Source organism: Vespa crabro, chromosome 9, assembly GCF_910589235.1.
Source record: "Vespa crabro chromosome 9, iyVesCrab1.2, whole genome shotgun sequence".
In the NCBI taxonomy this organism is placed as follows: Eukaryota; Metazoa; Arthropoda; class Insecta; order Hymenoptera; family Vespidae; genus Vespa; species Vespa crabro.
In genome coordinates, this window is record NC_060963.1 from 2149686 (window position 1) to 2170487 (window position 20802).

The following is a 20802-nucleotide window of genomic DNA, read 5'->3' on the forward strand; positions in this document are numbered from 1 at the left end:
AAGACAACAAATTGAGCGGTAGTAATAAACGATTGACTCGTTCATTCTGAAGGGAGATCCGTATCGAAAAGAATTTGTTTGATAAACGATCGTCGATCATTGAAACATTTTCTTTTTATTTTTTTTTCTTTACTCCTTGATTTTTATTGTATTCTTCTTAATATTAAAATAATTCGCTTGTCATTTCCTCGAGGATAATGAAAAAGAAAAAAAAACTTTAAAATTTCATTATAATGTCATAATAAAAATAATCGTTTTACAAGTTTATCGTCGATCTAATAATGAGACATATCTGTTTCATCTTATTAATAAACAATCATATAAAATTGATTTACAATACATATTAAAAGATTTAGAAAATCTTTTTAAGATTTGTCGCCTTTAGATAAATCGTCATTGTTAAGTCTAGTCACTAAGATCTCTGGTATCATATTTGCTTCTGCATTGATTAGATGAAAATTAGAATATTCCGTTATCGTGCAAGCTGCATTATTTTTGTTTTCTGCTACATTGAAATTATATTCTTGTGCTGTATCCCCATGATTTCTATTAACGGTATACCATTGAGACATCATTTCTCTAAGCGGTTGAAGATTACTTGCATTTTGTTGAATCTTTTTCAATTCTTCGTTACAAAGTTGTTCAATTTCTGCCAATCTCCGTGCATAAGCTTTGGCAACTACTTGACGATGCATATTATAACGTTTCTCTGCTTGAGCTAATGCTAATGTATCCTGATATTTTGCAAGTTTCTTCTCATATTCTAATATTGTAAGCTCCGTTAATGCTTTCTCCGATGTTACATCAATAATATAATCTATAAAAATCATACATTATAATAATATTCATTGTAAAATTATGTATCATGTTTCATTACCTATATCATTAGAAAGAGGAGATTCGGCTGCATATGCAGCTGCAGCTGCACGTGCAGCTGCAGTAGCTTCCTCTAATGCAAAAATATCGCTTTGCTCTCTCAATAATTGAAACTCTTCCCTTTCTTTTCTCCAAAGAGTAACTTCTTTTTTTAATTCCTCTCTCAAATACATCATCAATTCGTTTAACGAATTAATACGTTCCCGAAGAGCACGACTGAAAATATAAAGAATTAATAAAATATCAACGATCACTTATAACAATTATTTACAATTAAAATACTTTTTATGATATAATAAGTACTCTATATATTTAGATTCCTCATTTTCGTTGTCATCGAACTCTTCGTAATTTTTATTCATTGATAGAGAATTCTCTGATTGTTCTAAGACAGCCGATAGTTTTTCATATGTATTGTCGTATAAAATATCACCTTTTTCAGTAGTCTCTACATTTTGAAGATCTAAGTTTAAATTAAGGTCGTCCTGAACCTTTTGATTATGTTCATTTTCATAATCCTCTGAACTTTCGTTTCTGTTCTCAGAATCATTAACAGAGGTCCTACTACTGAAGGATCTGTCCGTTTGTATCTCTGATAAAGAAACACACTCGTTTTCCATTAGGAATATTCTTGATTTTTGTTCTTTTTTTATATTAAAAAAACATTATATTACTTATCTAAAAATTTTTATCGTGTCAATAGTTAAATTCGGTCTTGATCATAAAATACTCGATTTGTTTTTGTTACTCTCTTGTTTTTGTAAGATAAAAAAATCTAGATCTAATTTATGTATATATATATATATATATATATACACATATATATACACATACATATATAGGAAAAATAAGTCAATTTAAAACGATAACTGCAAAATTATAATGAATTTCGTTTCTGTTTACTTTTTATTACTAAGTCGTATATTTTATTCAGTACAAGAAAAAAAAAATCATTAACTTTGATAACATTGATATTCTAATAATTGCTATGTTCTAATATAAAATATTATTATTACTTATGCATATATGTAAAATATATATTTGTACATCTATAAAAATATTAAAATTATTCTGCACCAGGTTTTAGGAAGCATAAGCTTATATAAAAATATAATTATTGGAATTTTCACTTTCTAAAGAAATTCAATAAATTACATAAATTCATATATTTATAAAAGTTTAGGCATTTGCTTCAATGTTGATATATCTAATATCTTATTAGGACAATTGGTCCGAGACATTTGTGCGTACGGATATTGTTGCGTTATTGGACTATGTTTAATGTTTCCTATTTTCAGATCTGCTTTTGGTGATCCTTCCAGGCACATTACATTATCATCTGCAAAGGATAGTATTTGTCATTGTCTCTGAATTGTTAAAATTTGTAGATTACAATTTGAAAAATATAAATCCTTTACCTTCAATTTGTACATTATTTTTTCCTGGAAGCAACTGATATCTTTCTAAATAACGCATTGTAGCAAATGATAAGTTAGTTCCTTGCATATTACTTAACATAACTTGTTTTAATGATGTAGATCCCTGTTTTTGTGTTGTTAATTCAGCAAGCTGTTCATCGCTTAGATATTTTAATGCTAATGCTTTCATGTGCATACTTGTATTTGTTTCAGTAATACCACTTGTAGCACGAGTAATATTTGCTTGATAGTCCAATCGTGGATAAAATGACGAATCAAATTCTACTCTACAAAAACAATATTATAAAAATATATTGTATACAATTAATAAAAATAAATTAATAATGATATCTTATTTATAAATAAATCTATAAGATTTCACAGAAAAATACATACTTTCTTGTACCATTTTTTTCTCTGGATTCGGGCTTATCCACTAAACTAATACCAAGTTTTCGTAATTGTTCTAAAGTGGCAACCTTAACAGTGTCTAATATTGTTTTATTTTCATTATCATCTTGTTCTACATTGTTTCTTGTTTTTACATCCTTTGGATCACTAGTATCCACAGTCGATGAATTCTGTAAAATTTGATTCACTTGCCCTAAGACATTATTATAAAAAGTCCATCCAACTTTGGAAGTTCGTTTAATCTTATCACTTTCTTCATCGCTAGAATATTCTTGCATATCAACATGAATACTTGGTTCAGGTGTTACAGGAGCCATTTCAGTTATTTTAAAATCACCACCACTTAGCACCAAACTATCTTCTACGCGTTTATGTGTTTTAGCAAAACCATCAGACTTATCACATCTGTTTTCATTCTTTGCTTCTGTATATTCTTTTGGATCATTAAGTACATCATTTGTTATACAGTGCTCGTAATTATAAGGAGAAAATCCTGCATCTTTAGTAAGTCTTTTTATATCTTCCTTTTTTGTTCTTTGTTTTTCATAATTTATTGGCGAATATGTTTGCTTTTGTGCATTCAATTTATTAGAATTTTGAAATATATCTTTATTTGATTGAGATGATCCATTTATTCTTTCTACAGGAACATTTCGTGCATTTTGAATATCTACATGATTTCTCTTTTCTTGCATATCTTTCATTGAACAACTTACATTAAAATTACTACTTTGTGGTTGACTAGAGGATAAATAACTTTCAGAATCTTCAACTATATTTTCCAACTGTCCAACAGGAAGTCTTGTAAAACAATTTTTATTTCTTTTCAATGTTTCACAAGTCTCCTGCAAATGTTTATTATTTTGTCTATTTATAACGTCATTCTGTATTTCATCCTTTTGAAGATTTTCATAGTCCACTACAATAGGATTATTTTGAACCGTAAATTCAAAACTTGTCATCACACCAATAGATACTTGTTGTTCCATTACACCTTTCTCTGCATGCTGCTCTGACAGAATAAGTTCTGGTTGATTTATAATTCTAATATCTTTACTATTTTCTACATTTCTTTCTATAACAGAGGTACTTTGACAGGCATTTCTTTTAACTTTTTGATTTGGAGTTGTTTGATAATTGGAAGTATCAATAGTTCCTGCATGAATGTATCCATTTTGTTGTACCGTTTGAGTTGAACAGACACATTTCTTTTTGTCCATTAAAATATCTTTCTGCATTTTTAAAAGATTATCTACTTGCGATTGTAAAGATTGAATTTGTTCACTTTGTGTATTAACTAGTTGCAACAAATTTTTGATTGTTTCATGATTATCCGTATTATGATGGTGCATTGGATAAAATGGTGGAAAAGGATATGTACTCATGTCAAAATATTGATATGGATAGCTTGGATGATGTGACATTGAAGGAAATTTATTATTAGAAAAAACATTTGGAGTAGTTAAATTATGCACATTTGGATGATTCTCTGTATTATTTACATTGACCTGCGTTTGCATACAATTTTGAAGAACCAAATCTTTTTTATTTGTAGAAACATAGGGTGTATTTGTGTTATGATTATGATGATCATTATAAGTATTGAAATCTTGTTTAGAATTACTTAATAGTCTTGTCCTCTCATTGTAGTCAGAATAATCTTTATTAGGATTATGCAATGTCGCACATGTGGTATTAAATGGATAATTATGTGGTGTACGTGACCTTATATGATCTTGTTCTCTTTTATGAACATGCATATCTTTCTTTAAGATTTTATTACCGTTACCACATGAATCATTACTTCTATCAATACTTTGTAAAGAGGTTACAGGATTATATTTATAATCATGTTGGACTTTATGTGAATTGTCAATCTCATCGATCTTGTAATTGGGAGTTTTAGAAAAATTATATTGTCTCCAAGAAGCATACGATGCATGTTTGTTAAAAGAAGGAGAAACAGAGATGTCAGACTTCGGATTCCTATTCTCTGAAGGTTTATCAAAAATAAGAGACACTTCTGGCACCGATGAAACTGCAAAATTCTACATACGACATGTTTTATCTATTTATATAAAGTATCGAAGAAATATTAAAGTTAAAATATGAAAATGAATGTACCTCAACTTTCGTTGCAGGCTTAGGTGTAATTCTCGGCTCAAATTCTTCTACATCATTATTAAATTGACGTTGCATATTTTAATCGTTTAAAGTAACAATATTAAATAATTCAAATAATACCTCTTTCTTCAACTTTTATTATAATATATATCGTGTAAGAAATATTTCAAATAACGTATACTCGATAACGCCAAACCATAACGTATATTAAAATTTCACTGTCAGAAGATTAATGTCCCGCGCGAAATCGTTAAGCTTTATAGCATCAATGTGATTGGTAGATAGATCAATTTAAATTCTATCGAATAAGAATTTCTTTTTTGAATTTCAAAATGAATTACAATAAAAATTTAATATCAGTAACGATCAAATTTTATTCGAATTTTTATTCGTATATCGATATCGCGATTTTATTAAAAGTTCGACAAATAAAAAACGATAGATAGATACTTATCGCGAAAGTACGTATCAGTAACATTTAAACTTTTATTTGAAATATTGTTACATAAATAAATGTGCTAAAAAGAAAAAAAAAAAAGGGAACAAGAAAAGAAAAGAAAAAAGAAAAAAAAACAACAATAAAGAAGAAGAAAGAATGCCATGCTATGAAATCAATGTTAGTTAATCGTACGATCGATTATATTCAACCAATAACGTATGAAATATAGAAGAATATACGTGATGAATCACACCTAAATATTCTCTGATAGGTAGATAATGTCGTATGGTCAAAAATAAATGTAAATTCCCTAAATAAGAAACGTTGGTTTGTCCCTTGATTGACCAACAATATTGCGATTATCCGTTTACATATCATGTGACCTTTTCTCATTTATGCAAACCTCAGTAATATTTTGCTCACGATCTCACTGCAAAACAATAACAAACCCTTGTCTGAGAAGGCTTGCTAATGTATTATTTTCTAAAGTGTATTGGACGATATTAAGTGTCAAATGATTTTATTATTAATTTTTATATTCTTTATTTTTCGTTAAACAAAAATTATAGATATCATTTGAAAAAGGAAAATGTATATCTACTTGCGATGTTCTCGGTTATAGAAGAAAATACTTGCTGACGAAAGTCATGGTCATTGTGCGTGGATATCGTAAATGTAGAGGGTCCAGTATGTAAACCGATCAACTAGACATTCACGCGGACTGTCTAATAGACTGTGTAAACCAGTGTTCGGGATTATTACATGGGCAATGTTTGATATTATTGAATATTAGTGAATTCGTAGAACATTACGCACGAATATTTACATCGTAAAGTGTTATTAATCCGCGCGTCCCCGACCACGCGTGTTTAGACATGCGCTTGTTATATTAATTGAATTTAACGAAAGTTATGCTTTTACACAGATGTTTCCATTGAGCTTTATTTCCTATCTGTCATTTTCTTTTTCTTTTTCTCTTTCTTTTTCTTCTTTTTCCTTTTCTTTTTTTTTCCGCCCCTTTTACAAAAGATCGATTAAATGAGTGAAATTTTCAAGTGGTTTAATAGCAATATATTATACATTCTCTTTTAATCATCTACTCAAATGTGAAAGAACTATTATTGTTTTTGTGTGTATATAAATAAACAAAACAACAGGCTCGAGTAACGTAGGTATTTATTGTTTATATTGTATTTATATATATATACATATACGTGCGCGCGCGCGCGCGTGCGTATATGATACACACACACACACACACATACATACACAAACATTATATATATATATATATATATAGATATGAACATCTCAAAAGTTTAAAGTTTCTACAAATGCAAAACATTTATGTTGGTACAGTGAAACATATATGGTTTCGCAAATGGGAGATATTAGTTATCCAGAACTTTTATTGGATATTAAAGATAACACAATGGATAGTATAGTGAAACATGAACCTCCACAAGAAATGGGTCCATCTTCTGCCTCTGTTCCAATACCTGGAGGACATAGAGGAACAAGAGGTATATACGACCAATTTTCTCCTTCTCCTCTTCAAACATCTACTTGGAGTAATAGGCCAGAGCATGTTGAATCTCCCTTCAAAATGGATCCAGATCAATTGGATATATCATTTAAAATGGACGATGATGATATATTCCAAGTTGATAAAGCAGATCTTATACAAGGACCTACGCTTGCTGAATTAAATGCCAATGACGATACACTATTAGGAGATTTAAATTTTGATGATTTATTATTGCCAGAGGAATACATTCAACCTTTAAGGATCGGACCCAATGTTATTCCTTCTGGTGGTTCTTCTTTGTTTAATAGTAATGGACCTGGATTTGCATCCAGTAGCTTTCCACAAACTGGAACTGCATTCAAAAGTTGCCCAACATATACAAATACTAGTGGATTTACATTGAATAGAGATATAAATATAACAGATAATTTTGAAGGTGTCAGTCCTCCTGTTTTTACCAGTCCAGGAACTAGCAATATTGCAGGTGTGTATACATTTTTTATTTTTTTTTCCTTTTTTTTTTATTTTTTCTTTTTTTTTTATTTTATCACAAAATTTTATTTACATTCATTATTCATTTTTTATATAATTGTTATTTGCTGATACTTCATAGGTAGTTCTACAGCAAGTTCTTCGACTTCTCCTCATACGGCAACAAGATCAACTGGTCCTTCTACTCTCCACGAATTATTAATGAAACGAAACGAAAATTCATTTAATACTCCAGTAACTAGCCAAATTGATACAGCGTCTGGTATAAGTGGTAAACCTAAGGTTTCTAGGCTCTCTATGTCTGCACCAACACAATCCATGGGATTAGAACAAATTTGGGCTCATAGAGAACCACGACAACATCTCTTAAGTACTGGCAGTCTTAGTCTAGTTGAAGCAGGATCTACAAGTAGTCTAAGCACTGGTGGTGCTCTAAGTCCAGACCCACTTTGTTATTTAGATCCCCTTAGTCATGATGAAGGATATGAAGACAGTGATGATGACAGTGATCATTATGATGATTACAGCAGTGATAATGGTATTCAAATATACATTAAAAATTGCATCATACTATATATATATATATATATATATATATATATAAAGAAATATAATAAAGCTTTTTTTTACAGATACTGGTGGTAGCGATGGAGAAGACCAAAGTAATGTTAGTGTAGGAGGTGATACAGCAGATATAGGAAGAGAAAGTAGACACAGTAAAAAGGAAAGATATTTTTGGCAATATAATGTTCAAGCAAAGGGTCCAAAAGGTCAGCGTTTAGTTGCGAGAACACGACTGGAAGATCCTCATGTTTTGAACGAAGCTACAGATCCTGTATTCAGTCCTCATTGTGCTCTCAGAGGAATCAAGCACAGTGGTAAAGCACGTAAAGGAGATGGCAATGATCTTACACCAAATCCACGAAAACTTTTTAGCATTGGCAAAGAATTAGATAAGCTCTCACGGGTTATAAACGATATGACTCCTGTTTCTGAATTGCCTTTCACAGCGAGGCCTAAAACGCGGAAAGAAAAAAATAAATTAGCATCGCGCGCATGTCGTCTTAAGAAAAAAGCTCAACATGAAGCTAATAAAATAAAGTTACATGGTCTTGAACAAGAGCACAGTTGAGTAAAGATAGTTCTGATTTATTTAAAAAAAAAAAAATATATATATATATATATAAGCTTCACTTTGTCTATACATGTGTATATGTGTATACAAATATATATCTAATCATTACTTTGAATGATATGCTTTTTTATCATAGGACGATTGATCCAAGGTATATCACAAGCAAAACAAACTTTAGCTGCTAAACTAACGGAACCTAATCCTGAAAATCAGGAAGAACTAACAAGACAAATGGAAAAATATTGCAAATTGGCCACCAGTTAGTATAACTTAACATAATTATATACATGAAAAAAATATTGATATCCTAATATCATATTTCCTATTACAGAGATACGCATAGCAAATCACTCTACAGAATTTGTCAATAAAGTGTTAGACAAGGTCAAAGCAGGAGTGCCTGATGGTGGCATTGATGATTTTTAATATAAACGAATTTTTTTTTCTTTTTTTTTTTTTTTTTTTTTTTTTTACATCAACTTTATGTTTATACTTATGTACAGAAGATTGAGAGAAAGATAGAGAGAGAGAGAGAGAGAGAGAGAGAGAGCGAGAGAGAGAGAGAGAGAGAGAGCGAACGAGAAATTATACTTTTACATTAAAACAGCTTCATTTTGTTTTTGTGAAAATGCGCTAAGGAACTATTGTTAATTTATTGATTAATGTGAATAAATATAATCGCTATGTTATAATTACAGGTAGAAATTCATATTCTTAAGAAAATCGCAGAACCGATAATTTTGTGTACTCAGCTTTTATAATATGATACTATCTTCATTTTGTTAAAGACTGTGTTCTTTGTTATTGTATATAGTATTGGTTCAACTGTACATACTATTTTTTTAATCTTAATCAAACAGGAACGATGTACCTTATTTATGCAGTAAAATTGACCACTCGATGAAGTACCCTGTAATAAAATTCTTTTATTCTCTGTAACAGTCGAATATAACTATTTTTTTTCCTGTATAAATTATTGTAAATTTGATCACGTAATTACATATATTTATGTATGTACGCATATATACATATAGCACTTTTTAGAAAAAAAGAAAAAAAAAGAACAATAGTTTATCAAGCAGGGGCATGAAAACGTATGTTTATATCTTTATGAAAATTTAAAAAAAAAAAAAAAGACATCTGCTTTGTCGATTTCTTTTTTTTTTTTTTTAAAGGAGAAGCAATAATTACGAATAATATTAATACCTTGAATAACATCTGTTCTGCAACATATTATATAATCAAAGAATATTATCCTTTGCATATATTAAATTAGCTATATATTATTATTAAATCCTATTTGTAAGTTTGATCGTTGATATTCATGGAAAAAAAAAAAAAAAAAAAAAAAAAAAGAAAAAAAAAACTATTATCGATTAGGTGACAATCGAATTACTTTTCTACGACGAAAAAATATATTCTTGAATTATTGTTTTTTTTATCTTAAAGCAATACATTTCCTTTAAAAAAAAAAAAAAAAAAAAAAAAAAAATCGTACAATAAACAAATAATCTTGAAGCTTTGCTCGCTTAAAGGATGATTTCTATTGGTTCATTCTTATCGTTTGAATATCGTTGAAAAATGATTGGTTGAGGATTATAGTATTAAACATTTGCTGCGTAAAACTATTATACATATATTTTAATATACGATAGGAATGATGACGATAAAGCAGAAACGGTGCTAGTGTTTGTGCGTTTATATGCGGTGTGTACGAAGTGAGGTTATTCAGTGTGAATCAAATTTCAAAGTAACTATGCCGATTATGCGAAAAATACCGTAAGTGATTATTTCTATTCAAAAATAATGGCAGAAAATCTGTCGAAACGGCCTTCCAAAGGAATCTTGAAAACGTCCAGTAGCTTCGATAATCCAGAGGCGCCTAGGTAATCATTTATTATATTATACATTTATATCGTCACTTTGTAAAATTAAAAAGATGATCTCACAGAAAATTTTCTTTGCATGACTAAAATGGACAGAACAAGTTTACATTGTGTATATATATATACATATATATATATATATATGTATATATATATTATACCCAATTATTATACTTGTTCAAATTTTAAATACAGGAAAAAAATTAAAAATTTTCAATAACTAAATATTAAAAATAATAATATTGAAAAAGAATTATATATTTTGTATGCATCCTCCATAGTTGATACATACGTCATTTAAATTAAAATCATCGAAATTAGATGATTTATGATTATTGCACTAGTTTATTAAAAATATATATTACGTTATATAAATCCATGAATTATTTAATCGATATAATAATACATAATAAATAATAATAAAAATATAACATGTACGAGTACAGCATCCCTGAATTTTACGTATTACAAAAAATATTTTATATATATACATTATATATATATATATATATTTATATATATAGTATATTATATAATATACAATATAATAATATATTATATGTTGTATATATATAATTATTATATTTTTATAAAATTTAATAGGATTGGAACATTTGTATATTATTTTTTTATTTTACTTAGACCAAGTAAAGAAACAAAATGGGATGAAATGAATATTATTGCAACTCTTCATCCGCCTGAGAAAGATTATGGCCATATGAAAATAGAGGAACCTAAAACCCCATATAATTATGAAGGCCTTGGCAGTGAACATGAATTCGATGAATTAGACTCTGTTGCCATTGCAGCAAAGTGAGTGTTCAATTGATGCATATATATATGTATATCGTTTAAGTTCATTGCTATAAAATAGTAAATTATTGATAAAAGGCTATCATCTTATATTTTATGTAATTATAACATTTTTATTAATTTGAGACAATTAATGAAGTATATCTTAGAAATTGTTAAAAATTGTTTATAAATATTTAGATTAGCTGAAGGTACTAAACCAAAAGTTTTTGAAGAACAAAGTGAGGAAGAGGAGGATGAAGAAGATGAAGAAACACCAGAGGAAAGAGGTGAAGCAATCTTCTTAAGTTAAAATCTTGTTAGAAGATTTATTTAATAAAGGAATATTATCTAATATAATAATAATAATAATAATAATAATAATAATAATGCAAAACTTATTTGAAGGACAAAAATTTTTAATTGTCATTATTTTTATTTTGCAATATAACATGCTTTAATTATAGAAAAGAGGAAAGCATTTGAAGCAAAAAGGAAAGGTCATTATCGTGAATGGCATGCTGTTCAACTAGCACGTAAACAGCTTTTGGAACAAGATGAAGACGAAGATGAGGATGATGAAGTGGAAAATAAAATTGACAGCGATACATCGTCGGGAGAAGAGAACGCATTTAAAACACGTTTTAAGTGCATGCCGTCCTGTAAGAGAAGGGAAAACAAATAAATAACAAACAAATCTTTAGTAATCCAATTTTATATCATAGATAGTTTTATGTCATCATTTGTAAATAAATATAACGGACTTTTATAATTTCTTAGTTTCAGTATGTTAATGATTAGTTACATCTTTTAATATATATTAAAATTCGATCAAGAATCATTATTATTTGATAATTCTTTACATAATTATTCGTTTTATACTAATTATATATGTATATGTATATGTATATGTATATATATATATATATATATACATTTCAGTGTAATGACTACTATTATAAATTAGGCATTTTTGTGATAATAATTTTGTATATATGTACAATTGAAATTATAATTTGAATTATCGTGCATTTAAAATGACTCATATTTATTAGAATATTACATTTTGGTTTTTTATGTTGCTATGCATAATAGAAATAATATAACATTGCATCATTGTAATTAAATTACATTTAACAACCATTACCAACCTCGTGTCAAGATTAGTACAAATTTACGTGTGCAGTATTGAATAGAAAGGAATACATAAATTTTGAGAAGAATGCAATTAAATTTAATCATGTATTCCATACTACAATGATTATAATCGTTCTTATATATATTAAATAGACATAAGCCATTGAATGTAACAATGGACTGAAGTATGTAATTAGAAGTAACGTATTAAACGTAGCATAGCTTTTAAAACGAGATATATGATTGTGACTAATACGAAGAAAGTGTATGCATATATATTATTAGAGTTGCCATTCCTTTTGAAGTCAAATAACAATATATTGTACAATATATCCGTCTGATAATTAGATACATTTTTATTACAGTTTATTACAGTGATAGTAATCAATAAAGATGCTGATAATATATCTTTTACATTAGATTTTAATTGTTTCCATAAACGAAAGTGATGAATTCGATGAAAGTTGCGCGAAACTATTGCAAATAAATTTTAAGCTATTTTATAGTATGCTTATTAACTACATTAACAATTGCCATGCATAGGAAACAAAAGATGTATTATCCAAAGATAAATAAATTAATTAACAATTATTCCTTCTTATCTTTTTATTGAATTTTATTACACATAATATATATATTATATATATATATATATATATATATATATAATATTATACGTTTTTTTTATGCTACAGGTGTATTAAAAACAAAAAAAAAATTGCAACTAAAGATCTAATAACATTTCGCAATTTATGTGTGAATTATTTTATGTAAATTAAGGAAAAAATTAATTTTAATTATATATTAAATACTGCCTAAAAGATGTTTTTTTTGGTTTTGCAAAAATTAATTGCCATTATTTTTAGAAGATAACAAGAAAATTATATTGTTTACATATTTAGAGAGATTCATTTGAAATAGATTATAAAAAAAAAAAAAATTGAAAAAGTTTCATAAATTCTTCAGAATGTTTACATAAAACTACAATAAAATTTTATTGATTTAATGAAATTATGTACAAAAGCTTTGTAGTCATAATATAATAAAATTAGATAAAGACCGACAAATGAGATGTTTTAAGCACAATATTATTAACATAACAATGATAATTAATACATTTATGAGATAAAACAGTCAGCAATAAAGGAAGATATATTACAGTGCTGAATCATTCTATTATTGTTTCATGATTACATAGAAAATAATAATCCAACATTCAAGTAAATGTCTGAATTTTCTATGTTACAATTAATCAATTAATATAAATTGAAAAAAAATGTATGTGTGTGATCTTGCCACATTATTCAACTATAATTATCTAGATGCCACAATATATGTACATAATTTTTTTTTACTCATCGAGCACATAGAATATTAATTCAAGCACAGTATGGGTATCTTGACTGCTTTGAGCAGCTTTATGCAGAATTTGAATTAATTCATTATCAAGACTGTTCATATAAATAGGTGGTAACTTTGCACCTTCACTACCAGCTTCATATCCAACCTATATAAATGATTACATTATTTAAAGAATGAAATGATAATATATAATATATATATGTGTGTGTGTGTATTTCCCATATTTAATAATAATTTAAACTTTATAATTATAACTTACATTATCTGGATGAATAGTTGTTCTAACACTAATTTTTGTAAGTCCTGCAGTTGCTAAAAGATCTAAAAGTTTAACTAAAGCTGCACATGTTGCCCTTGCTATACTCTCTGATAATTTATTTATATCCATAGGATCGTGAACACCATTTGGATGATCATCTGACTGCACATAAAATTTTCTTTTTTATAATTTATTGCTTTAATGTATAAAACAATAAACTTATTTTAATTTATTTACATTGAATAAATAAATATTGTATACAATGGTACAATTTAAAAAATATGTGAATCGAAAAATATATATCTCACATTATTATTTCAATATATAAGGTAAAATTAATAAAATATTATACATACTTTGATAATAAAAACTTCTGTCCAACGAATAAATCGACTGGTTCCTCTATAATCAGTAGCATTATGAACTCTTATAGAAGGTACACCATCCATTAATTGTCCATCGATAGGACTTTTAACTCTGTAAGTGTATATTTATTAAAATTAAAAAAAAAAAAAAAATTAAAAATCATTGCAATACGTAATGAACTTAAAAGATCTATTAGCCTTACCCTAAATTAAATTGCACATCATTTTCTACCCATTTTATATTTACAGTTTCATCCGGTTCTGCTGCACCTTGACGTCCACAGCCAATTGAAAAGTCATGCATATTCTTAAGAGCTGCTTTTAAAGCTTCCATTTTTTCTGGCATTATTTCTACCATTAAACCATCTTCTACTATACTCGACTTAGCAGACAATCCCATTGATGATTTTAATGCACCATTAATGACAATAAAACTTGCTCCAGTTACTAGAAAAGAAACGCTTATGCTTATGTATACTTTTTGTATTATATATTATAGCTGTTTTTATTTAATACAATAAATAAATTGTACCTGTTCTTGGTTTATTTTGAATATTAATAGCCTGCGTTTGGTAACTGCTTTCATCTCCTGTATTTGTTTGTATACACACTAAATGTGAATCAGCAGTGATACTAAAATTCGAGGCAAATGCCAAAACATGATCATTAGAATTATTTAGACCTTTTATAACTTGATCATATCTATTTCTAGGAAACATAACATCCGTTGTTCTATTTTTCAAATGAATCGTTAATCCTCTGACACCAGGTAACGTGTATCCAAAATTTCTAAAATCCGCTAACACTTTCATAACTGTATGTCCAATTTCGAAATAAAGTGCATCTCGAAATCTAACGGAGACTAGTGGGCAAGGATAATAACGATATTCAGCACCAAGACGTAATACAAGACGTAACGGAAATACTTTTGCCCATGGAGTCTCCCATCTGACAAACAAATGTAAATAGATACAAATATGTTTTTTGAACGTTAACAAATAATTGTATTTTACAACGTACCTATGAATTAAAAGGCCTACTAGAAAAGGTGCCGGTGGTAAAACAATTTTTTGTAAACATTGTAAGGTTTGTCGAATAAATAAAAATCCTGCATGCTCACGGGAGCCCAAAAGATTGCCTCCCTGATGTATTGAGACAGAAAGCTCTGTCATCGTATTGCCTATGTGTATCAAAAATTAATAAATGTTTATAAACAATTTTGTAAATTAAGGACAAAAGAAATATCCAATATTAACCCTTTGTTGCTTCTACGTATATATGATTAATATACATAAGAAGATCTTTTGGTATTTGAGTTTCATCAGGTAAAGTTTCTAATAATAATATAATTTCATCTTGACCAACACAAGCCAATCCTTTTGAAGTAACATTCCAACATATTCTGTTTACACAGCAGCTTACTAAAAAAATAAAAATAAAAAAGAAAAAAAAAAAACGTATAAGAAAAAAATGTATATCTATTTTTTGTTCATATTGTATAGATTATATCTTCTACTTACAATTTGTTATCTTAACATATGCATAAAGATTTTTATTAATTGCAAACATTACTGGTGGTTCACATTCATTTTTTAATGTTCTGTAAAGAAGATCTTGATCGGTCACGTTATGATAAGAAATTTCTGAAAATATAAAATAAAAATTATAATAATGCAAAGTGATTGATATTATCTAATCATAATTATTTGAAATATAATATCGTTTTCTTACGGCCTTTATGTATGGTGACTGTTGGTGGTAACATATTAGGATCTTGTGGTATGTAACTATTTGTATTAGGGTCCAAAGGTAACAGATTTTGTTTTTTACTTCCACTGGACATTGAAGATGAGTCAGATGCAGATACTCGCTTGTTTCCTGTTTTCCGATAAGGTGGTTTTAAATCCCAAGATGAATCTAGTTCTGTCAGGTCACATCCAGGCCTTATTCCTATGTTTAGTTTATTTGTGTGTGAAAAAAAAACAAATAGGAAGGGGCAGGATTGATAACATAAATATGTATTTAAAAAAACTAAAGTCAGAAAATAAAATATATATGTGGGGGGAATTAACATTAATGAGATAACAAAAAAATAAAGAACTTAACATAAATGGATGGAATATATACATGTGGATGGTTTTAGGATTATAGTCGTACAGGTTATATAATTATACATATACACATTTGTAAAATTACTACCAATAATTAAAGAATGACAGAGTTAGAGATATGATGAATAAAATATGATATATTTTAAATCAATCACTCTTGTTTCAGGCCTTTAGCTAAATAATATATAAATTTTTATATATAATAATTAGATAATAATATATAATTATTTTATACAAATGTTACTCACCATCGCTAAACATGACAGACTTAGATCCTTCTGAACGCTGCTTTGTACTACCCTCCCTTTTAAGAACACCAACAGGCACCATTACTGTTGGTGGTGGCGGCGGCAATCCACCTGCTAGTTGCTGTAAAGGTGGTATAGTTGAACAATATTCCATAGGATTATTTGGATTAGGTGGTCTTCCCTATAATCATTTATAAAATAATCCTACTATTAGCAATAAGTAATTCTTTTCTTTCTTAAAAAGATGCACTCCAAGTATAACATATCTATATGAGAGCTGTAGGATTACTATATTTATTAATCTTCATTATGTTACTCCCTATACTTACTTGAGGAGAGTTAACTTCACTATTGTTACCATAGCTTACACAGTTTGTAGGCCAATTATTTGCCTCTTGTTGATTTTCAGCTATGAAAAAAAAAAAAAGAAAAAAGAAAGAAAGAAAGAAAAAAAAACAATATTTATTCAAATATTTTTATACGTGTTTGGAAATAAAAACATTTACCTTTCATTAGAAGCTGATAACAGGCAACACAGACTCTTGAATGGATATTACCTTGATATTCCAATTTGTATTTCATATTACAACATTTGCTACAGAGTACCTGTAACAGTAATAAAAAAAAAAGTGTAAAACAAATAATGTAATTTAGATTTGTATAAGTCACCATTTACCTTCCCACAAGCACGACAATGATGGCGTCGCTTAAGGACAGTAAATTTTAAATCACATAACATACAACTAGAAGCATTACTATCAGGAATCCAGAAAGGTGGTTGTTTTCCAAGTTTTTTAATAGATTCTGCTAAAGCAATTTCTGAGAGATCAACCACTATGTCTCGGCTGTTAGTACCATTACCTTCATTTTCTGATGTACCTTGCTGCCTGGAAGTGGTGCTAGGAGAACCTGTATTAATTATATTTTTTTTTCACATTTCATATTATAGAAATTTACAATTAAAAGTAGTATTCATTATATATTTTGGATTAAATAATATAATAATTATTTTTTTATTAAAAAATATAAAAAAAATATATAATATTATATACCTGATGTATGATGGTCATTCATACTAACTGTTAAAGCGATATCTAAAGTTTGTGGGCGAACTGCTTTATTTCCCCCTTCTGTATTTTCATTATATTCTGAATTATTTTCCACACACACATCTGTACTTTTTGGTTGTATATCGGTACATAAATTAACAATATCATTTAAAGTTTTATTATCTTGTAACCTATGACTTTTGTCTTTGGTATCATAACTAGTATTACCAAGTATTTGTAATTCACTAATTTGATTATTATTTTGTTCTGAAGATGAAACTATATCTTTATTATTTTGTATTGTACAAACATTAGTTTTAACAGGTTGTAAATTTTCTTCTGTTTGATCAGATTCATTATTTCCAATTCTAAATACATGTTTATTTTCAGAAGATGCCCAACTTTGTGCTTCATTTGTAGGTTGATTTTTTGTCCCTGTATCTTTAACATATTCTACATTATCTACAGGATTTTCCATTTCTTTAACTATTATGTTATTATCACTTTTTGTTTGTATGTGTTCTTCTTTATTTACAGGTATAACTGTTGTAAAATTATTAGATTTGTTCCAATATCTTTCATCGTGTAAAATATTATCAGATACTTTTTCTTTTACTATGTCTTGATCATGTTTATTAACAGAACTTCTTTCAGAACATTCTTCAGTTTTAGTTTTAAATTCTTTTTCTACAAGCTGGCTATTGTCAATTTTATTAGTTGCTACATGAGTTTTTTTATCGTCTTTAGACTCTTCATAAGAAAATGTATTATTACTTATATTGTTCTCAGTTGTATTCTTATATGCTTCAGATAACAAGGCATTCTGTGGATGTACTGCATTTTCCGTTAATTTTTCTTCTATCTCTAATGTTTCTAAATATTTATTTAATTCTTCTTCTGATAAATCATTCATATTATTAAAACCAACTGGTTTTTGGGCAGAATATGTGACATTCGTAGTTTCATGAGAATTTGATGGCAATGTATTTCCATCAATATGAGATTCGTTTATCTTCTCAGAAGTTATCCCATTAGAAATATTTATTGCTTCAGTTTCTAAAATTTTAGTTGTATATAATTCATCTGTTATTTTACATACAGTATCTGATTCCGATACATCTTCTGAAGCAGTATCATTAATTTTCTTATCTTCAAATACATGTATATGTTCATATTGAATATCTTCTGTATTAGGTTGAATACTTTTTTCTTGTTTATCAGAATCAATATCTTCATTATTATCTCCTTCTTCACTTTTGTATTCAATATTTTTAAGATCCTGTTTACTACTTTCTACATGTAATTTTGAAGATTGTAATGTATCTGTATTAACAAACTGATTTTTATTTTCTATTACATCCTGATTCAATGGTAGAACAACAGTTTGTTCCACATCATTGAGTATTTCTTCAACTACTTTATTTTTATCTGTTGTAGTTTTAATTAAATTATGATCAATGATCTCTGCACTTGTATTAGATATAACTTTTTCCTCGTTAACCATATCAGATTGTTTTTTAGGCCTAATATCTTGTTTATCCAACATACCGTCTACATAATCCAAACTTATTGTTGGTGCATTTATATATTCGTTTAAACTATTTAACACATTGCTAACAGTAGGCTTTATATTTGGCTGATTTAATTTCTTATCATATCTGTTTTGAAGTTGCTGATTGTTATTACTATTTTGCTGTTTTGTCAATAACGGCTGAGATGTGTTATTGTAAATTGTAATAGAAATTGGTTCAGAATCTTGATGATATATACATTGCTTTTGTGCAACTTTATGGTCATTGGTAGAATTTTCTGCATGAAAATGATTTATGGAATCTGTACATTTTCGTGCTGAATCATCTTTATGGTAATTATTTTGAGGCAAGATCATGCTTTTGTCAAGCGAAGACTTACTCTCTGTAATAACATTAGAGCTGTTCTCATGCTTTCCAAATGATAATACTTCAAATTCTTGAATTAATCTTCCACTGTCAACAGTAGTTACATTTGTAGACGTCGATTCTATGCCACACCTATCTACAGTCAATGTAGCATTAGTTATGGGAGAAGTTACAGACGCTATTTGCTCTGCACAATCTGAAAAAAGCAAAAAAAAATATATATATATATATATATATGTATATTATTTTAATTACATTATATTATACGTAGAAATTGAATATTTCGAACAATAAGTATTCTTATGTACGTATAAAATATATCATAACGCATACCAAACGATGATAACAAATATTAACAAACCTATTATGAATTTAATTAATTTAATTTAGAAAATAAATATCAATAATAATAATTTATAATATACCTTCATTAAATTCGAAGTCATCGAGAACCTTGTCTAAATCAATTGCAAATTTCTCCATTGTATAAATTACTGGTGTTTATAGAATAAGTACCATGTATAAAACAGGTTTATACGATTTTTGATAGTAAAACATGTAGTAACAGTGTCAAAGGCGCAAGAACGATGTGCACTGATACTAAATACGTATATAATTATTTTTTGTAAACACGTAAGAAAAGATAACGACGAATAATATTTCTTGATAATCCTAATGTCGAGATTTTTTATTTTATGAGAAATAAAATTTCCGTATTATAAAATGTAAAAAAAAAAAAAAAAAAATAAAAAAACCAAAATACTACAGTTCAATATTTTTTTCTTTAAACACTACTCGTTTGATAAGAAAGTGAAAAATATCATTTTAAAAGATTGTTATTGTACAAAGAAACTAGGATTTTGGAAAATTGATACAAGCGACTTCAGCATCACGTGGACTATTTGTCAATGAAAAGTATAATGGTAACCTATTTACATTGACAACTGTCATTTTACAGCGGTTGTCATTGTATTGTACAGCTTACTATTATAACACTTAAGTCATCCTATACTGGCTGCCGTGTTGCCAGATTGTGCGTTTTCACTTGCGCAGTAGTTCGTTAATCGGCGGCAAATTTAAATAAATCTTTATTTTTATGAATTATATAACGTAGGTGATATTTAATCGATAAATTAATATTAATAATCAAATTCCAAATTTGATCATTTTTTAAATAGTAAAAAATTTTAACTTATATGGGAAATATACAAAACAATATGTAGTTAATATAAACAAAATAATTCTTATGTTGCTCAGGATTACTCTTATAAG

At 27.8% G+C, this 20802-nt stretch overlaps 5 protein-coding genes across 14 annotated transcripts; 2 read left to right on the top strand and 3 right to left on the bottom strand.

Moving 5' to 3' along the window:
* Window positions 1–353: 353 nt before the first annotated feature.
* LOC124426811 (cAMP-inducible prespore protein D7-like) lies at window positions 354–1732 on the bottom strand. Its single transcript, XM_046968949.1, has 3 exons — window positions 1180–1732; window positions 878–1092; window positions 354–817 (listed from the first exon to the last, which is right to left on the bottom strand). The coding sequence occupies exons 1-3, from the start codon at window positions 1494–1496 to the stop codon at window positions 366–368; spliced, it is 984 nt and encodes a 327-aa protein (XP_046824905.1). The 5' UTR covers window positions 1497–1732; the 3' UTR covers window positions 354–365.
* Window positions 1733–1826: 94 nt separating this feature from the next.
* LOC124426791 (putative uncharacterized protein DDB_G0293878) lies at window positions 1827–5229 on the bottom strand. Of its 2 annotated transcripts, XM_046968904.1 has the most exons (4): window positions 4830–5229; window positions 2691–4753; window positions 2295–2581; window positions 1827–2215 (listed from the first exon to the last, which is right to left on the bottom strand). In XM_046968904.1, exons 1-4 carry the CDS (start codon window positions 4902–4904, stop codon window positions 2046–2048), a joined length of 2595 nt encoding a protein of 864 aa, XP_046824860.1. In that variant the 5' UTR covers window positions 4905–5229; the 3' UTR covers window positions 1827–2045. The 2 variants fall into 2 exon arrangements, with proteins under 2 accessions (XP_046824860.1, XP_046824861.1); XM_046968905.1 differs by lacking the exon at window positions 1827–2215 and having other exon boundaries at window positions 2434–2576.
* A 469-nt stretch (window positions 5230–5698) lies between these two features.
* On the top strand, window positions 5699–9362 carry LOC124426792 (protein CREBRF homolog). Of its 4 annotated transcripts, none has more exons than XM_046968906.1 (6): window positions 5699–6440; window positions 6628–7280; window positions 7410–7826; window positions 7921–8415; window positions 8560–8682; window positions 8755–9362. In XM_046968906.1, the coding sequence occupies exons 2-6, from the start codon at window positions 6638–6640 to the stop codon at window positions 8847–8849; spliced, it is 1773 nt and encodes a 590-aa protein (XP_046824862.1). In that variant the 5' UTR covers window positions 5699–6440; window positions 6628–6637; the 3' UTR covers window positions 8850–9362. The 4 variants fall into 4 exon arrangements, with proteins under 4 accessions (XP_046824862.1, XP_046824864.1, XP_046824863.1 ...); XM_046968908.1 differs by having other exon boundaries at window positions 6693–7280; XM_046968907.1 differs by having other exon boundaries at window positions 5699–6436.
* Window positions 9363–10064: 702 nt separating this feature from the next.
* LOC124426911 (protein phosphatase inhibitor 2-like) lies at window positions 10065–12829 on the top strand. The gene is made up of 4 exons (XM_046969170.1): window positions 10065–10309; window positions 10952–11122; window positions 11303–11391; window positions 11569–12829. The coding sequence occupies exons 1-4, from the start codon at window positions 10230–10232 to the stop codon at window positions 11784–11786; spliced, it is 558 nt and encodes a 185-aa protein (XP_046825126.1). The 5' UTR covers window positions 10065–10229; the 3' UTR covers window positions 11787–12829.
* Window positions 12830–13310: 481 nt separating this feature from the next.
* Window positions 13311–20788, bottom strand: LOC124426906 (zinc finger FYVE domain-containing protein 16). 6 transcript variants are annotated; one of them, XM_046969163.1, is made up of 15 exons: window positions 19956–20788; window positions 17636–19726; window positions 17260–17492; window positions 17090–17189; window positions 16913–16992; window positions 16584–16704; window positions 15956–16102; window positions 15745–15867; window positions 15481–15645; window positions 15245–15404; window positions 14757–15172; window positions 14428–14671; window positions 14216–14336; window positions 13860–14021; window positions 13311–13745 (listed from the first exon to the last, which is right to left on the bottom strand). In XM_046969163.1, exons 1-15 carry the CDS (start codon window positions 20011–20013, stop codon window positions 13590–13592), a joined length of 4377 nt encoding a protein of 1458 aa, XP_046825119.1. In that variant the 5' UTR covers window positions 20014–20788; the 3' UTR covers window positions 13311–13589. The 6 variants fall into 6 exon arrangements, with proteins under 6 accessions (XP_046825119.1, XP_046825118.1, XP_046825116.1 ...); XM_046969162.1 differs by having other exon boundaries at window positions 15956–16147; XM_046969160.1 differs by having other exon boundaries at window positions 15956–16174.
* Between the last annotated feature and the right edge of the window lie 14 nt (window positions 20789–20802).

Excerpts from the sequence above, each read along its gene's own strand:
- LOC124426906 (XM_046969158.1), bottom strand. The coding sequence starts at position 20,013 with ATGGAGAAATTTGCAATTGATTTAGACAAGGTTCTCGATGACTTCGAA. Across the intron at positions 16,175-16,583 it reads GTCTGTCATGTTTAGCGATG|GAATAAGGCCTGGATGTGAC; the intron begins GTGAGTAACATT and ends AACTAAACATAG. Across the intron at positions 14,337-14,427 it reads GATGTGCAATTTAATTTAGG|AGTTAAAAGTCCTATCGATG; the intron begins GTAAGGCTAATA and ends ATACACTTACAG.
- LOC124426791 (XM_046968904.1), bottom strand. The coding sequence starts at position 4,904 with ATGCAACGTCAATTTAATAATGATGTAGAAGAATTTGAGCCGAGAATT. Across the intron at positions 4,754-4,829 it reads AGCCTGCAACGAAAGTTGAG|AATTTTGCAGTTTCATCGGT; the intron begins GTACATTCATTT and ends TGTCGTATGTAG. Across the intron at positions 2,216-2,294 it reads AAATAATGTACAAATTGAAG|ATGATAATGTAATGTGCCTG; the intron begins GTAAAGGATTTA and ends TATCCTTTGCAG.
- LOC124426911 (XM_046969170.1), top strand. The coding sequence starts at position 10,230 with ATGGCAGAAAATCTGTCGAAACGGCCTTCCAAAGGAATCTTGAAAACG. Across the intron at positions 10,310-10,951 it reads GATAATCCAGAGGCGCCTAG|ACCAAGTAAAGAAACAAAAT; the intron begins GTAATCATTTAT and ends TATTTTACTTAG. Across the intron at positions 11,392-11,568 it reads AGAAACACCAGAGGAAAGAG|AAAAGAGGAAAGCATTTGAA; the intron begins GTGAAGCAATCT and ends CTTTAATTATAG.
- LOC124426811 (XM_046968949.1), bottom strand. The coding sequence starts at position 1,496 with ATGGAAAACGAGTGTGTTTCTTTATCAGAGATACAAACGGACAGATCC. Across the intron at positions 1,093-1,179 it reads GAGGAATCTAAATATATAGA|TCGTGCTCTTCGGGAACGTA; the intron begins GTACTTATTATA and ends TTATATTTTCAG. Across the intron at positions 818-877 it reads TCCTCTTTCTAATGATATAG|ATTATATTATTGATGTAACA; the intron begins GTAATGAAACAT and ends TGATTTTTATAG.
- LOC124426792 (XM_046968906.1), top strand. The coding sequence starts at position 6,638 with ATGGTTTCGCAAATGGGAGATATTAGTTATCCAGAACTTTTATTGGAT. Across the intron at positions 7,281-7,409 it reads AGGAACTAGCAATATTGCAG|GTAGTTCTACAGCAAGTTCT; the intron begins GTGTGTATACAT and ends GATACTTCATAG. Across the intron at positions 8,416-8,559 it reads TGGTCTTGAACAAGAGCACA|GACGATTGATCCAAGGTATA; the intron begins GTTGAGTAAAGA and ends TTTTTATCATAG.